At 46.0% G+C, this 15,341-nt stretch overlaps 3 protein-coding genes across 6 annotated transcripts; 1 reads left to right on the top strand and 2 right to left on the bottom strand.

Annotated features, from left to right (window-relative positions):
• Positions 1-420: 420 nt before the first annotated feature.
• Positions 421-5,308, bottom strand: ovol1a (ovo-like zinc finger 1a). Of its 3 annotated transcripts, XM_077545578.1 has the most exons (6): positions 4,645-4,662; positions 3,499-3,585; positions 2,008-2,237; positions 1,322-1,513; positions 1,107-1,251; positions 421-975 (listed from the first exon to the last, which is right to left on the bottom strand). In XM_077545578.1, the coding sequence occupies exons 3-6, from the start codon at positions 2,209-2,211 to the stop codon at positions 650-652; spliced, it is 867 nt and encodes a 288-aa protein (XP_077401704.1). In that variant the 5' UTR covers positions 2,212-2,237; positions 3,499-3,585; positions 4,645-4,662; the 3' UTR covers positions 421-649. The 3 variants fall into 3 exon arrangements, with proteins under 3 accessions (XP_077401704.1, XP_077401702.1, XP_077401703.1); XM_077545576.1 differs by lacking the exon at positions 3,499-3,585 and having other exon boundaries at positions 4,645-5,308; XM_077545577.1 differs by lacking the exon at positions 4,645-4,662 and having other exon boundaries at positions 3,499-4,558.
• Positions 5,309-5,858: 550 nt separating this feature from the next.
• Positions 5,859-9,285, top strand: cmasa (cytidine monophosphate N-acetylneuraminic acid synthetase a). Its single transcript, XM_077544987.1, has 9 exons — positions 5,859-5,909; positions 6,398-6,724; positions 7,413-7,555; positions 7,635-7,790; positions 7,871-8,004; positions 8,090-8,184; positions 8,258-8,429; positions 8,501-8,666; positions 8,758-9,285. Exons 2-9 carry the CDS (start codon positions 6,516-6,518, stop codon positions 8,958-8,960), a joined length of 1,278 nt encoding a protein of 425 aa, XP_077401113.1. The 5' UTR covers positions 5,859-5,909; positions 6,398-6,515; the 3' UTR covers positions 8,961-9,285.
• Positions 9,269-15,339, bottom strand: LOC144035358 (E3 ubiquitin-protein ligase TRIM39). 2 transcript variants are annotated; one of them, XM_077544982.1, is made up of 14 exons: positions 15,020-15,339; positions 13,881-14,041; positions 13,567-13,813; positions 13,312-13,490; positions 13,146-13,250; positions 12,971-13,066; positions 12,635-12,868; positions 12,350-12,497; positions 12,114-12,161; positions 11,137-11,163; positions 10,984-11,048; positions 10,799-10,909; positions 10,619-10,737; positions 9,269-9,667 (listed from the first exon to the last, which is right to left on the bottom strand). In XM_077544982.1, the coding sequence occupies exons 2-14, from the start codon at positions 14,019-14,021 to the stop codon at positions 9,418-9,420; spliced, it is 1,770 nt and encodes a 589-aa protein (XP_077401108.1). In that variant the 5' UTR covers positions 14,022-14,041; positions 15,020-15,339; the 3' UTR covers positions 9,269-9,417. The 2 variants fall into 2 exon arrangements, with proteins under 2 accessions (XP_077401108.1, XP_077401109.1); XM_077544983.1 differs by having other exon boundaries at positions 12,635-12,863; positions 12,969-13,066.
• Between the last annotated feature and the right edge of the window lie 2 nt (positions 15,340-15,341).

A 15,341-nucleotide genomic window follows, 5' to 3' on the forward strand; every position in this document is an offset into this window, starting at 1 on the left:
CACGTATGAAAACGTTTCAAGGAAATCATGTTCAGGGAGTATAAAAACAAAAATAACATTTCGTAACAGTTTTATTTTAATATATGGATTGCTATAAACATTTGATCGATGAATGTATTTTTTTCTTCTATAACCAGACACTTGATTTGTCAACTGTTTCACATATTCTCAGATTTTTTTTTCCTGACAGTTACCCTGTTGTAATTGGCCCAAGTGAAATTTCCAGACCGTTATCCATGCGTCCGCCTGCACACGTCCTCAAACTCTGAGGGCGTTTGCTGGATTCCTCCAACAAGACCTGACAAGATAGCAGGAATCCGACCGCACCCTCTCATCCAGCTCAGCCATGTGATCCCGTTTCGGCTTTGCAAGTGGCAAGTTTGCATATGTGCTTGATGAATACAACACACACAGAACTCCTTGTGATTCCAACTATATATCCCTTTTAATGAATAAAGTTATTTTTATAGAAAATTCAAAATATCGTTGCTTTACAGTAAGTCTCGCGAGTCATATTCACATGCAGTAAAAAAAAAAGTGTAAAAGTATTTTTATAGGTGATCCCAGCCGAATCCCGAGTACAAATCAAACTGCTTGTTGTGCTTTTCGTACAAACGCACACAGACATAAACGCGTCCTTGTCCTAACTTCACTGGCCTGCTGATCCTGTCGTGTCGTCACTATCGGCTCCTTGCGGGGAGCCTGGCGTGGACTCGCCCTCCCCTTCCGCTGCCCCCCGTCGCGCCCCTTTGCCCTTCAATAGGGCACTTTCGGGGTGCAGGGATTGAAGGTGCAGTAGCAGCTCGTCCTGGGTGTCGGCCGTGTGGCCGCACTCCTCGCACACGTACAGCTTGTTGCGGCGCTCCTTGTAGGCGTACTGCAGTGTCACGCTGTGGATCTTCTTCATGTGGGATTCCAGCGAGCAGCGCTGTGTGAAGGCCTTGTCGCACAACTCACACTTGTACGGACGCACACCTGCGTGGGGGAAAAAGAAAACGTCAACATCTTGGCGCGGGGTGTATGGAAAGCCGTTTCAGCATTTCTTCATTTGATTACTAAGACATTTTTTCCACTACTAGTGCCACTTATTTTACCATGTGACATACCCGTATGCGTGCGCACGTGTCTCTTGAGGTCGAAGGTGTCGTTGAATCCTTTGCCGCAGAAGCTGCACAGGTGACGCTTGGTCTCGTTGTGGCACTTCATGTGTCTGTTTAACATGCGTTGGTACTGGAACGTCTTGAGGCAAATCTAAACAGACAGACGGTCAGATTCACACCCCATAAGGCTCCGCCTCCAAGAACTTGGTGCCGGATGGTACCTGACAAGCGTAAGGCGGAGCTGGCCCGCTCGCCGAAGTCTGACCCGCCGATGGGATCACCGACGAGATAAACGTGGTGGGTGAGGTGACTGTCGTCATGGCGACGGGCATCTCGGTGGCGTGCGGCAGTGTCATGGGGGTCAAGGTACTAAAATGTAGGTCGGGGTCGGACAGCAATTCGCCCGTGGTCACCTGCGAGAAGCAGAAGTTACTTCCTGTATGTACTGGCCAATCAGAGCCTCATCTAATTACAGCAATTTTGTATGCATGTACATATGTGGATATTTGATTTTTTTGCCCAATCAGAAGACATTTTGTCACTTGCTGTCAACGAAACAAATAGTCGCTCAGTACTGAGGTAACGACCAATCGCGGCTCAGCTTGAGAGCATCACATGACCAAACTCAAAAAACAAGTGAGCCATGATTGGTCGTTAACGGAGCTCTGAGCAACTGTGATGCCATTTTCAGTCGAAGGCAAGCGGCAAAATGTCTGCCCCCTGCGATGGATAAAAAACAGGTGGATTTTGATGCTAAATTCTTATTCTATAAACACAATATTAATCAGAATACTGTTTAGTCACAGAAGATATTATCGGAAATCATTTTTTTGACTTGAACTTGTCAGTTCGTACTAATACTATTAAACAGTAGAAACCACAATGAAAGCGAACCGAGCCTCCTCACCTTGATTTTGGAGCGGACGTACAGCAAACCACCCTGCGGCTTCCTCATGACCTCTGACCTCTCGTCCAGTGGGGCCGCCAGACTCAGCGGCCGGCCCAGCGCCGTGCAGGACGGCAGCTCGGCGTGCGCGTGGCGCTCGGGAAGCGAGTGCTTGGTCAGGCAGAGCGGCGCCGCCTCCGCTGGACTCGCTTCATCCTCGATCATCAAGGCGGACGGCGGGAAGATGGAGACTGCGCAAAGATTGCGGAGGGGTTAATCGTATCATCGTTTTTTTAAGCTTTGAACAGTCACTTTTGAACAGATACTTCGAAAAACCCTGCCTGATTGGACCTGTCTGACCAGATGGGCCTGCAGGACCAGCTCATCTGAATGAGTGCGTGCGTCTGAGAGAGGCAGAGCGAGCAAGCACGAGCGCTCACATGAAACCAAAAGTGACAAATGCTCTACGGCTATTGTCACCTAAGGGGGGTCTTGTTAGGCTTTTTCGTGGCATGTCACAAACTGGAAGCGGTGGCATTGAGCGTTCTTTGTAATTAGCCCCGATAGTCACCGTGGTGACTGCTGCAAGGCTGGATATTTAATCTCATCTTATTGTTTGCTCAGCCCGCCCACTTTGCCCAAGAATGAGTGCGTGTGTGTGTGTGTAGCACACTGATGGTGTTGGGGGTCAGTAAGAGAGAAGAAGAAAAACTTGACATGACTTGTTACCATAATTTGTACTTCATATTTCCATGTTATTCAAGCTCATTCAGATGGGAGAGTCTGGATGTGTGTGTGTGTGTGTTTCACTTCCTCCACTAGGTTAATCTTTATAGGACGCCAGGACTTATAACGGACCCTGCAGACGCATATACACCTTGAGCAAACACACACACACACACACTCACTATCAAAACAACTTGACGAGTTGATTTTTTGTTGTTGTTGCGCCCTTTGTCCACCAGAGGCAGCAGAGGCAAGATTCCGACAAAGTACCATCTTAAAATACTAACTTAGCATGCTATCTTGGATTTAGGATGAGTCCCTTATAGTGAAATGTCATTGTCTAATAAAATGTTTAGTTGGTGAGATTGAAGAAGAAGTGTCTAAACATACAAAAACACAAGGGCAAGTAATTACTTGGGCATAGTTAACTATGCCCAGGATGCCTAGCTTAGCATGTTAGCTTAAGATGAGGCTAAACGTGAAAGGTCAGCGTCAAGTAAAGCATTGTTGACGTTATTTTTTTTTTTTAAAGGGATGATATTGTTTTTAAAGTTATGTGCTTAAAACAACACGCTGCACTCCTCGCATGCACGTAACCACGAACACGTTAGGCCCAGATGTTTTTCTACTTTGCACATGAAGAGGATTTGTGAAGAATTAGTAAAGAAAAATGCTGACAACTGTGTTAAGTTAAGAACACTCCAGGTTTTCAATGGAACTTGCCACACAGACACACTTGCGCGCACACACACACGTTGGGCAGGTAGAGCAAGTAACGGCACATACCTGTCTGGAGACCGTTGTTGGGCTTGGTGGAATCCTCTTTAAGTGTACGGAAAATTATTCAGACATCCTCCTTCCTTTTACTGTTTACTAGGGATGAACAATTTAGAAAATTTATGTAATTGCGAAATAGTATTATTCATTTTTTTCAATTTTTTTTAGCCCACCCTGTATAACAAGATGCCACACTAAGAAGTTGGGGACAATGATGACAAAGTGATTTAGGGCGTAGTCTGTTATTTGTTATCTGATGTTGCCAGTCAAACGCAACAATGGGGATTGTTGTCTTGAGGGGGTGCGCTTCAATGTAAAGTTGGTGTGTGTGTGTAGGGTGGGTGGGGGGCATTGGGGGAAAATTGCAGCAAGGTGTGGGCAAAAATTTTTTGGGGAAAAATCTCCTAATGATTTGAAGTAGGAGGGGTAACAGACACTTGAAATCTCTTTCCGTTGTTACTTGTAATCACATTTGAAAACAGATGTCAGTAATATTGATACTCCTTTGTCAAATGGGATAATTACCCCCCAAACACCATGTAAAAAAATATGATGTAACGAGAGAGGTAAAAGACATTTTTTGACAACATCAGATTGTAAGAAGGAAGATATTCCACATCCCTGGCCTCATTTAAGATACATTTTGAATGTTGGCTTTGATTAGTTGATTTGTGGCGAATGTATTCTGTCTTGTGTCAGCCTGCAAAACAAACCACAAGATTGTGGTGTTAAAAAAATATCTATCTAATCTGACAAAAAAAAAGAGATTCCGTTAAGGTTCTTTTTATTTTCTAGTTTATTTTTAAAGATTTTTTTTTTCATTTATTGTCATTAACTAATTGAGCATTTGATTTTTGCTGTTGTCAGCTAACATCATTTTCTCCTCAACACGAGCACGACAATCAAATTTTTCACCCCAAGTTCTCAGAACGGATAGAAACATAGCAATACCGTACAGCCTATCAAATTTTGTTAGTTGGATGAAAAAGTTAAAACCATACTTTGACTTGCTTTGAAGCCAAGTGAAAGCTCCCCACCGCTGTCCGTTACTTGACCGATCGGTCCCGTTACAATGCTGCCCCCACCCGCCCCCAGTTGGTCGGAACCGAGAGAACCCGGAACCGGGGAGCTCGAGCCGAGCTAGCGTGCACTCACCTGGGATGTAGACATCTCCTCGCTCGTGGTCCGGCAGCTCGCTCCAGTTCCGCTTGCCCGGCGAAACGTTTGCCTTCTTTACCAGGAAGGCTCGTGGCATGTTGACTCCGACACTGTTTCTTCTTCTGCTTCCTTTCTTCTTCCTTCGCGTCAGCTCACCTGAGCTCTCCTCCGCGAAGTGTCACGCAGGTGAGAGGAATCCACCTGAGCTAAAGTCCGTTATTCCCCGCGTGGGGGTAAGCGACGAGAACCGTCCACGCACGCACTCACACGCACACGCAGGGATCCCGGGTCGCAATAACTTTGGCGGATCGAGCGGTAGGGCAACAGCAGCACAGGTAGTCGCTTATAGAGCAGGACGAGCGGCGGTAGCGCGCATGCGCCTCAGAAATAACGGTGACAAGAAGAAAAAGAAGGGAGAACTCTCTTTGGGGCGTAGGCCTCAGTTTACCTGCTCGACCGGTTTGCCCGCCTTTTCCACTCTGCCACGAAGGAGGGTTGCAAATGAAACATACCCGCGTCTAGTCACAAATCTCCATCAAACGGAAAAATGCTTGCCTGCTAGGTGCTCACAAAACTGGATTACAACGAAAGAAAAACACACACCAAACAGTCAAACTGTTCTCCTCAAAAATAAAACCTTTATGACACATTTCTATAGCACCAAATTAAGGAAATTCAAATGACTTTTTTTCTCAAATATAAAGCCTAGTTATTATTTTTAAAAGCTAATATATATATATATATATATATATATATATATATATATATATATATATATATATATATATATATATATATATATATTTAAAACAGCTAAATGACAAACAATTTTGCCCATTGGTATTTAAAAAAAGAAAAATAAATCACACACACAAGCTGAACTAAGCTTAAAAATAGGATTTAAAAAACAAATAAGACGTGTTCACTTTGGCTAAGAGGTGAGGTGAGGTCACAAATGTAAAGACTGTCACAGTGTTGTTGACAAACCTGGCTTGTAAACTCAGATTTGATTTGTGAAGTTGATAGTAGGCCTATGCACATATCTATTTTCACTTTCCCCCCCACATTAACTGATTTTTTTTCAATTATTTAGGGAAAAATATATGAAACTTTTGGCGCAGCTCTGTGCTGGGCTAAATGCTAACAGGAGCTGCGATGCTATTAATAACGGCTGCTGCGTGCATGTCTCACAAAGGAGAGGCTGATGGGTGTGTGGTATGCTGCCCGGGCGGTCCGAGGAGTTTGGGGTGGCAGCTAGAACGGTGAAATTCCTCCACATCTCCCCGACCGTTAACTTATTTCCTTTCAATGCTTTTTACCAACATGTACAAACCTACTCCATGGTGGACAAGGCAGAACATTTTGGGTGCATGCGAAAGTCAACTGTGGACGACTACTCGCATCATCGCATGTATTGTAGCCTATTAAAGTTTGGCCCAATTTCTCCACGATGGGAGGAAATACTGGCCACGTCACATACCTGCGAGTGTGTGAGAGATTGTTGTGTTTAATGCTAAACAAGTGAACAGTTTGTCTACATGTATAGTACCTGGCTGAAAGTGCCTGGACGGAGGCAGTCAACTGTCAAATGTTCGTCTATAATATGGGTCATGACATTGTTTCATTGTTTGTCTTTTGTACCCCGACTGTCGCCCAAAATTCAGAAGGAAGACAAGTTAAAACAAACGAACAAAAAAACAAATGTCGATCATCCAAATTCCAAACATGCATTACCTTTACTGACCAGCAGGAAGCGACAGTGAGCATTCATGTTCTAAAACGCCGAAGAAGAATGCAACACTGAGGGCTACCTGCCCCAGACTTTTCCAGCCGCTCGGAATCGAAAAAGTATTCTGCTGTAGCTGACCATGTCTTCTCGGAAGAGAGTTGTGGACGGCGGCGAGGGGGTCGGTGGTAAGATGAGCAAAGAGGGCAGCGGGAAGCGACACATCGCTGCACTCGTCCTGGCGAGGGGCGGAAGCAAAGGCATCCCCCTGAAGAACATCAAAATGCTGGCCGGGGTTCCGCTCATTGGATGGGTCCTCAGAGCCGCTGTGGACTCCGAGCTTTTCGACAGGTACGTTCATAGATTTGGGTACATTCACCTAATATGCTCGCGATGGTGAAGCTGCGCACTTCCCAGCATGCTTTGCAGCTCTTATTTCAAACTAGTTGGGCGTCAACCCAACTGAAGCGTCGCTTTTTTGTTTGCACTAATCCAAATGCAAACAGCACCGTTTAGCTTAGCTTACTTGTACTAAAGGGCGTACCATCGCTAGAGTATATGAATGTAACCAAAGTGCATATTGAATGCCTAAACTGCAAAACTTCCTATCAGTCACCTGATCTACTGCAGCTAGTGCGCGTTGCACTTCAACATTTTTTCAGTGAACTTGATCGGAGGTTGGTCAGGTGACCTTTCTGTTACAACAAAGGGCGGGATCATCTTGTAGAGTGGTCCCTTTTTCCACCACGGTTCATACAAGTCCACAACTTTCGCGGACCAGCAACCCTCACTTTTCAAAAAATTTAATATTTTTAAGTCTCAAGTCATTTTTTTTGTTAAATTCTTTCAACTGTGTGGCCCGCGGCCTGGGACTGGTCCTGTGGTTGAGGACCAGAAGGTTTGAACTCTTACATGATCATCCACAGTGAAATATGCAAATTAGAAAATCATGCAGATATTGTTGTAGGTATTGCGTTTGTCACAAGATCTGGTGCAAAGGCTCCATATTACTGTCCATACATAATATACCTGCTCACAGTGTGTGGGTGTCAACCGACCATGACAAGATTGAGCAGGTGGCCCTGGCTTGGGGGGCCCAGGTGCACCGCCGGAGTCCGGAAGTCTCCCGAGACTCTTCGTCGTCGCTGGAGACCATCCAGGAGTTTATACGACTCAATCCACGTACGAAAATGTGCACCTCTGAATAATTTGCTCAAAAGCTCTATTAAAAAGCAACGCTGAGCTGTTGGTCTGTTTGCAGATGTGGACATCCTGTGCCACATCCAGGCCACGTCGCCCTGTCTCCATCCGTTCCACATCAAGGAGGCCTTGGAGTTGATCACCCTGCACGGTTACGACTCGGTCTTCTCGGTGGTCCGAAGGCACCAGTTCCGCTGGCAGGAGGTCAAGAAAGGATGTAGGTGAAACCTGCGTGGCGCTCGTCTCGATCTGCCGCTGTCATTTCAAAGTGCAGCTCCTCCCCTCCGCTCCCCTCAGCTCGTGAATCGACAAAAGCCTTTAACCTGGACCCGGCCAACCGTCCTCGCCGTCAGGACTGGGATGGCGAGCTGTGTGAGAACGGCTCCTTCTACTTTAACACCAAAGAGCTCATTGAGAAAGGACGCCCGCAGGTGAACTCAAAACAGTCGCTTGTGAGGTGGGACAAGTCTAAGACTAACTCAAAAGACTAACTTGACTGCTGTTGTATGTGTCCAGAGCGGGAAGGTGTCCTACTATGAGATGCTTCCTGAGTACAGCGTGGACATTGATGTGGACATTGACTGGCCTGTTGCAGAGCAGCGAGTCCTCAGGTTAATAATAATAATTTTAAAAAATGATTTCCTGCCAATAAACACCTCATTCTCCATGCGCTCCGTTTCGCAGATATGGCTACTTCGGCCGAGGCACTCCAGAAGTGGTTCGCCTGATGTTCTGTAAATTGGCGGGATGTTTAACGGACGGAAAGATCTACCTATCCGCAGCCGGAGACGAGATGATGTCCATCAACCGCCGAGACACCGCAGCCATCCGCATGCTGCAGAAAGAGGACGTGGAGGTTCGCCGGCACATGCGCGCACCGAGCCTCCGCCCGAGTCTTCTTGACCTGACGTGCGCGCTCGTCCGTAGGTGGTCCTCCTGACCGGCTCCGATGACCCGGTGGAGCAGACGTTGGCCGACAAATTGGCCAAGCGGACGGGCTGCCAGGTGATAAGGGCGGGAGCCGAGCCCGTCGACGATTTGGCGGCCGAGTTGGTGTCCAGGAAGTTGGTTTGGAGAGATGTGGCATACATGGGTAAACGCGGATTGCAACCCTATTGAGAACCTGTGGAAAACGGCAGGTGTATGTTTTCCAAGCCGCCATCCGTGACGTCTCTTTCTGTCAGGTAACGACGCGCCGGATGTGGATTGCCTCAACCTGGCCGGCTTGAGTGCCGTGCCAGCCGACGCGCCGGTGGTGGCCATCAACGCGTGCAAGTACACCTGCCACCGCGAGGGCGGCAACGGTGTCGTCCGGGAGTTTGCCGAGCACATTCTGATGCAGAAGGCGAAGGCCAAGTCTCAAATGAAGCAGGACCGCATCAACTGACATCAGATGCTGAAACTTGGCCTTTTTGATTGTACTTAGGGACTGAATCAAAACCTGTTTGTTATGCTGCTTTACAATCGAGATTATTCCACTTTATGATTTGAGGTGTTGAAGTTATGAAGCAAGCTGTGGGCGTGTCTTATTCAAGCTAGTCACAACAAGGCTTGAGGTGGCACGCCAATGAAGTACGCTAATGCTAGTTAGCTAATACCCTCCCCGCAATCCTATCAAAGTCACTTAATTTCACCAAAATGTTAATTGAGAGACCTTGTGTTTCCAGTTCAATCAAACATTGTTTTCAATCGTAATAAAATCATGTCATCAAGTTTTACATTTTTTTTTAAATGCTTGCATGAATAACGGAAATAAGACTGTTTTAATTGATTGAAGAAATCCAGCAAGAAGAATTAACGCGAATCAAGCGTGGTGTTGATGGAATGGCGCATTTCGGGTTCGCTCATTCCGACACGTCGACTGGCGTGATGACGAGCGGCCCGTCGTTCTTTCCTGATCTGTTGGTGCAGGGGCTGAAGAAGGGGAAGATACACTCTGCGAACGTGTCGTTGAACGTATAGATGTGGACTTTGGCGTCCACGTTGTAGAAGGAAACCTGTCCTCGCTCAAAGTCGACAAATATTCCAATCTTGTTGGGGCGGAGGTTGAGATGGACGTCGGTGGACGGTTCGGTACGAAAGGCATACTTGTTCCTGAGGATGGGACAGGTTGTTTTGAAAGCTGTAAACATGACTCACAAAAAGTTTGGGAAAATTTCAGGATGAACCTTAATTGACATTTACAAGGGAATTCAACAGTCTGGAATGTGACTGAACTGGAATAATTGCGCAATATTGACCAAATTGCTGGCAATGGAAGAACTGTGACCCCTCCCTGGCGTTCTTATCGACAAGCAACATTTTGAAGCGCCACATAGCGTCGCTGTTGTGCGGAAGGACACAATTGGCTTCACAAGAGCGCACAACTGTGGTTGCATTTTCTCAAATTTAGTCTCAAAGAATGTACAGCCACGAGTGATGCAACAAACAAAACAATGAGCATTGTTGAAAATTAATCTGCATGCCAACTTCTTGACTGACCTGTCTGAGTGATCCATTTTGAACAAAAACAGGCTTAATAAAATGTATGTCACCGAATGATTCTCACTTATTGCGCACTAAAAGAAATACAGATTTTCAATCTGCAGGCAACATAATGACACGCGACTCCCACAGAAAAGAAATCAAGCGTTCAAAGGTCATTGAATAGTATCAAGTTCTTTTCAACACTTGCATAAAAATAACAGATGGCGTGGGCACAGAACATTGATTGATTGATTTGATTTTTTGTATTGATTTGTACATTGATTTGCTTTTCCAATTTCCAACCGCAGCAAAAGCTAAGCTAGTTTTATAAAGTCATGAAAAATAGTTGCAGAACCCCACACAATATGCGACCGTGTGTGGCGAGCGAGCCTCAGGTGTCGTCTTGTACTTCAGATGTCAAAATGTTGTAATTGAACCCGTTCAAAACGTGCACTCAAAAGTTCAGGGAAGGTCAAATTAAAATCACCTGAAAAGGTCAGTATAGTTCAGGTTCATCCTGAAATTTCACCCCAAAGCGCCATATGTAACAATTTTAGCTCGAGTATCCTGATGACTCACTTGTCTCTCAAGCTGAGGAACCAGTATCCATTATTTGGGGTCACCTCAATCTTGCCTTTCCTGTTGATGGATTGTTTGGCGACACCCAGATCCCAGTCCGTCTTTCCGCCCACTTGAACCTGCCACGGGAGACACTTTCAAACGGCGCCACTCGAACGTTGGCTAACATGCGCCTTTTACCTCCCAGTAGTGTCGCCCAAAGGAGATGGCCTCTCTCCCCAGGACACACACCACGCGATCAAACCTCTCGCTGTTGTCTGGAAGCAACAGGTGCCGATCGCTACAGCGCACCTGCACAAGCGGAAACCGACGTGAGGCGGGAAAACGGCGGAAACGTGTTCTGGAAGACGGCGTGGACGCCTCACGCTTTTCATGTCCTCGGACAGGAGCAGTCTGGGATGCGCCGTGTTGCAGTCCAGCGTGACGTCCACTGCGGGGTGTGAGAAAGGAGGTGCACGTTAGGCAGAATTGGGGTCCACGTGCGCAAATGTGGATGCTGCACGGTTTGGTCAACCTACCTGCATACTCTTGCACACTTCTCATCCCTGGGGAGAAGCAGACATGTTATGACAACGAGAGCGTGTGTAGAAGTCGTGTCTATAAACTGTCTGTAAGTGTGTGTGTGTGTGTGTGAACCAGGGGTGTCCAAAGTCAGACCCGCACATTTTTACTAGCCAACATTATACTGTAAAAATAAAACATGTGACAAAAGTTAAATGTTACAAGATACACCTATATATATGTTTTTAATAATGATAAATATTATATGTAAAATTTACAAGATTGTGCACTCTATTTTTTTAAATTAAATAAAAAAAAATGTTTAAAATTGAATGTTACAAGATAGCAGTTTTATTTAAAAATGTAAATGTAAAAGTTTTACTTTTGAAAAAATGTATGATTGTAAGTAAATTTGAATGTCACAAGACATCACATTATTGAACTTATGAACTGTAAAAAGTAACAAAAAAATTGTCATAAGATTTCTTTAAGATTATAAATAATGTTACATACAGTTACAACTCACACACATTTTTAAAATGAATATTAGTTGAATGTTACAAAACACCATTACATTTTTTAGACATCACATTAATAGAGTACTAAATCTTTAACTAGTAATATGTTACGAGCCCTTATTAAATGTTGGGGCATCACATATGAATGTTTTTTTGTTCCTACTCTAGAATAAAGTGCAATTGGTAATTGCACATCCACTACAGTAGGTGGCAGTGGTGGTGCTCTAAACAAATGATACTTATTTATAGTCGCAGCAGCGAGTTTGGGTGGGGGCGTGATCTATTTTCCTCCTCCTCGTAGCAAAAAAATTATTGATTAGCACTGCAGACTTAGTTTTTTTCCCCCTTTAAATATTTTCAGGATATGCTGACCAGCAGCATACTGAACGGGCTTTAGCAAATTTTTTCCATTTTTTGTCTGTGGCCCTCGCTGGAAAAAGTTTAGACATCCCAGGTGCACACGGTGCGACACTCACTGGGCTGTGGACGTGCCGGATTGGTCTCCAGTGATGAGGCAGTGAAACCTGAAAAGTTCCAATAAACAGAACTAAGCTACGTTTAAAAAAAAATAAAAATAAAAATCATTTTCAGACTAAGTAAGTAAAATTGGAGAATCAGTTCTGAACACAATGGTTTAAGTGCACTAGAGGGCCGGCAAGCTCGCTCCTGCAACATTACCTTGACAAAATTGGGAAAATATAATTGGACTCACCCGTCTCTGTGACGATCCTCAGCTGCTCCTGGAACTTCTCCACCTCGCCAGCCAGCGACCTGTAGATGCCGCTAATTCCCAGGTCATTGCTGACGGAAACCCCTGACCAGTCTTTGGTGGGCGGAGGAGCAGGGACCGTGGCGAAATTCTGGGGAGGAAAAAGTCGAACCATTTTTTCTATAGAAAATGTAAGGTACTCGTACACCCTTTGTGCTTACTAGGGCGCCAATATGACTCATCAGTAAAACAACTAGGATGCAATAGAATGACTGTGACGTGGTTGACCTTGACTCCCTGCAGGTGGTCTTCCTCGGCAGAGAGCTGCGCGACAACGCTCTCCCGCCGCCGCAGTTCTTCCACCTCCAGCTCCAGCTGCCGTATCAAGGCGGCCGCCTGGCTCTCCGCCGCGCGCCGGTTGACCTCCATGACGTTCACCAGTTCCTCCTGCGCTCGCTCGATGGCCGCCATCAGCGCCGAGAACATGCAGACGCTGCCCGTGGTCGCCTGCTCCACCACCAGCTGGGCCCACACAAAATATCGCAAAGACATTTCTCAAAAAAGATGGACAATTCCCTCCAGTGGAACGAGCCGAGCGGTAACGAGTGTGCGTGGTGGACAGACCTCCAGTTCAGATACGGATGTTCGGATCTCTTCAATCTTCAAGAGTCTTTGTTGGATCATCTCCTTGGTCTGCTGCTCTGTCTGTTTGAGCTGTGCCTGCGCACGCACACACAAAAAAAAAAAACACTGCAAAATCCGCCCAAAATCAAACACCACAAAATAACGGCAAGGCAACCTGCTTCTCTGTCCACGCCGCTTCCACTGTCACGGTGTCGTGATCAGAATGCGTCTCGACCTCACAGTTGGGACAAATGCACTCCCCGTCGGTTCGACAGAAAACCTGACGCCAAACAAAGCAAATGAAGGCGTTGCCGTCGTCAACAAAAAGCGTGTTCGGCTACCATGATCCCCCGGTTGTGAACGTCGCAGAGAGGAATGTTGTGGCTGTTGGCCGCCCCGCTCACGGTGAACCTTCTTCGGCCGGAAGACTCGGGAACGCGAGGGGGGACGTGTGGGGGTCCACCGGCGGCCATCGCTTCAGAGATGGGACTTTGGACGGGGACTGAAGACGCCATGCCGCCTTGATGATCACACAACAGTGGTAGGCTGTCATCCCTAACATTTACAATTTCAATTCTAATATTTGCTTCACTGACCGTCTTGCTCCTCGCTGGTCGCCGGCACGTTGGCGTGAGGTCGCAGCAGCTTACTTGTCAGTTCGTCTATCAACTCATTGGGCATGGCGCGGTCTCGCCCTTTTCCTCCTTTCTTGGCCACGCTTCCTCCTACTGTCCCGCCCCCAGACATGGACCTGAACTGCTCGGTGATCTCGCGCAGGGTCCGATTAATCTGGAGGTCCGGACGCTTCTGGAAGGTTCTTTTGCACAGAGGACACTGACACACCTGCAGAGGGAAGTCACGTGGTGACGCTTGAGCGCACGGCGGGGGGGGATTCACTTCAAGGACCTACCTTGGCCCCATCCCAGTATTGGTTGATGCAGGAGACGCAGAAGCTGTGGCCGCACGGCGTGGATGACGGGTTATTGAAGATGTCCAAGCAGATTGAGCACTGGAACTGCTCATCCGACAGTAGCCCACCAATAAAGGCCATCCCGCGGAAATACACAAGTCCTGGGGTCACAATAACCACATAACAAGTGTTAAAATGAACTCTAAGGCGCACAGGTATCCAGTGAAAGTAGGCCATGGAGTTACGTGCTCCAGTTAAGAAACAACACTTTGAAGAAGAAGAAGAAAATCACATTACTGTGTAAAAAAAAAAAGGCTTCTTCACCTTTTGCCAACTGCCTGAGCTGAAAAAAAAAAAGCGCACCAATTCACCAATCCAATTTAAAATCACTATCCAACATCAAACCCAAGCTTGAGAAGATTGTCAAAGGTGCAAAAGAACCCAAGTCAACAAACACACAAACACACAAACACACACACACACACATCCTCCAATCTGATTAGGATGAAGCGAAGATTTTAGGAATGAAGCGGGGTGAGATTTTAATCACATCCTGAAGGTGACAATCTGCACAAAGTTGTGTTTTTTAATGTGTTGTTGTTGTCATGCTGGTTAGCTCCATTCCAAAATAAAGTTTTTGTTAACATTTGCCAGCGGCTCAAAGATGACAAACTAAGACAACGCTGTTTTCAAGATGACCTAATTAGTCAACAAATTCCCCCGTGACGTCAATCACGCTACATTTGCCACTGGTATGGTGGGACTAGTTGGGGTCACACACTATCAAATGTAATTCATGATTACTGCCAACAACAGCTATAGAGTATATTCCGAAGAAGAATTTGATATAATGTATCTGGGGATATTATTCATTGTTTTTGTTCCAATATACTCTCAAGAAATGATTCCGATGAAAGTGATTCAAAACGATTTGAGGAATTTTCAGTGTTAACAAAGTTGACTCAAACTAGGAATAAAACAAACGCAAGGAAGACATTTGTTAGGTTCCTTATCTAAACAACTAATTCTTGTTGGCTTGCTCCCAACTCTGCTCCCCTGACAAGAACCAGCTCCTAGTTACAAGCGTACATTTCCATTTTATTCTATTATGCTTAACTGAGGGTAGTAAGAGTGTGTACCTGATTTTCAAGAAGCCGTCACTGACATGGATCCAACCCTCTGGGATAAAGGTCGCTCTTTTGCATGCCCGTCGACAAAGTGAGGAATCAGGGTGTGCGACGACAGTGATTTTCTCCTGCCGCCACGCCCACTCAAGTGTCGGTTTCCCGGCTCAATGTGGCCGGACTGGTTGAGTTGGGAGAACCGGGCACCTTCCACCTTATTTTGACCAAAACACTTCTTGTTCTTTCTCTTGCGGAAAAGCTTAGCAGAAAAACATTAAGAGGTGGCACTTTCGAACCTCGGGTAACAACGGGTCCACGTGCTGTGCAATTATCATTC

This window comes from Vanacampus margaritifer, chromosome 15, assembly GCF_051991255.1.
Source record: "Vanacampus margaritifer isolate UIUO_Vmar chromosome 15, RoL_Vmar_1.0, whole genome shotgun sequence".
Lineage (NCBI taxonomy): Eukaryota > Metazoa > Chordata > Actinopteri > Syngnathiformes > Syngnathidae > Vanacampus > Vanacampus margaritifer.

Coding starts and splice junctions, on each gene's coding strand:
- ovol1a (XM_077545576.1), bottom strand. CDS start 4,744: ATGCCACGAGCCTTCCTGGTAAAGAAGGCAAACGTTTCGCCGGGCAAG. Junction 1,252..1,321: donor CTCCGCCTTACGCTTGTCAG/GTACCATCCGGC, acceptor CTGTCTGTTTAG/ATTTGCCTCAAGACGTTCCA. Junction 976..1,106: donor ACACGTGCGCACGCATACGG/GTATGTCACATG, acceptor TCCCCCACGCAG/GTGTGCGTCCGTACAAGTGT.
- cmasa (XM_077544987.1), top strand. CDS start 6,516: ATGTCTTCTCGGAAGAGAGTTGTGGACGGCGGCGAGGGGGTCGGTGGT. Junction 6,725..7,412: donor GACTCCGAGCTTTTCGACAG/GTACGTTCATAG, acceptor ACCTGCTCACAG/TGTGTGGGTGTCAACCGACC. Junction 8,430..8,500: donor TGCAGAAAGAGGACGTGGAG/GTTCGCCGGCAC, acceptor GCTCGTCCGTAG/GTGGTCCTCCTGACCGGCTC.
- LOC144035358 (XM_077544982.1), bottom strand. CDS start 14,021: ATGGCCTTTATTGGTGGGCTACTGTCGGATGAGCAGTTCCAGTGCTCA. Junction 10,910..10,983: donor TGTCCGAGGACATGAAAAGC/GTGAGGCGTCCA, acceptor CCGCTTGTGCAG/GTGCGCTGTAGCGATCGGCA. Junction 9,668..10,618: donor TTCCTCAGCTTGAGAGACAA/GTGAGTCATCAG, acceptor TCCCATCCTCAG/GAACAAGTATGCCTTTCGTA.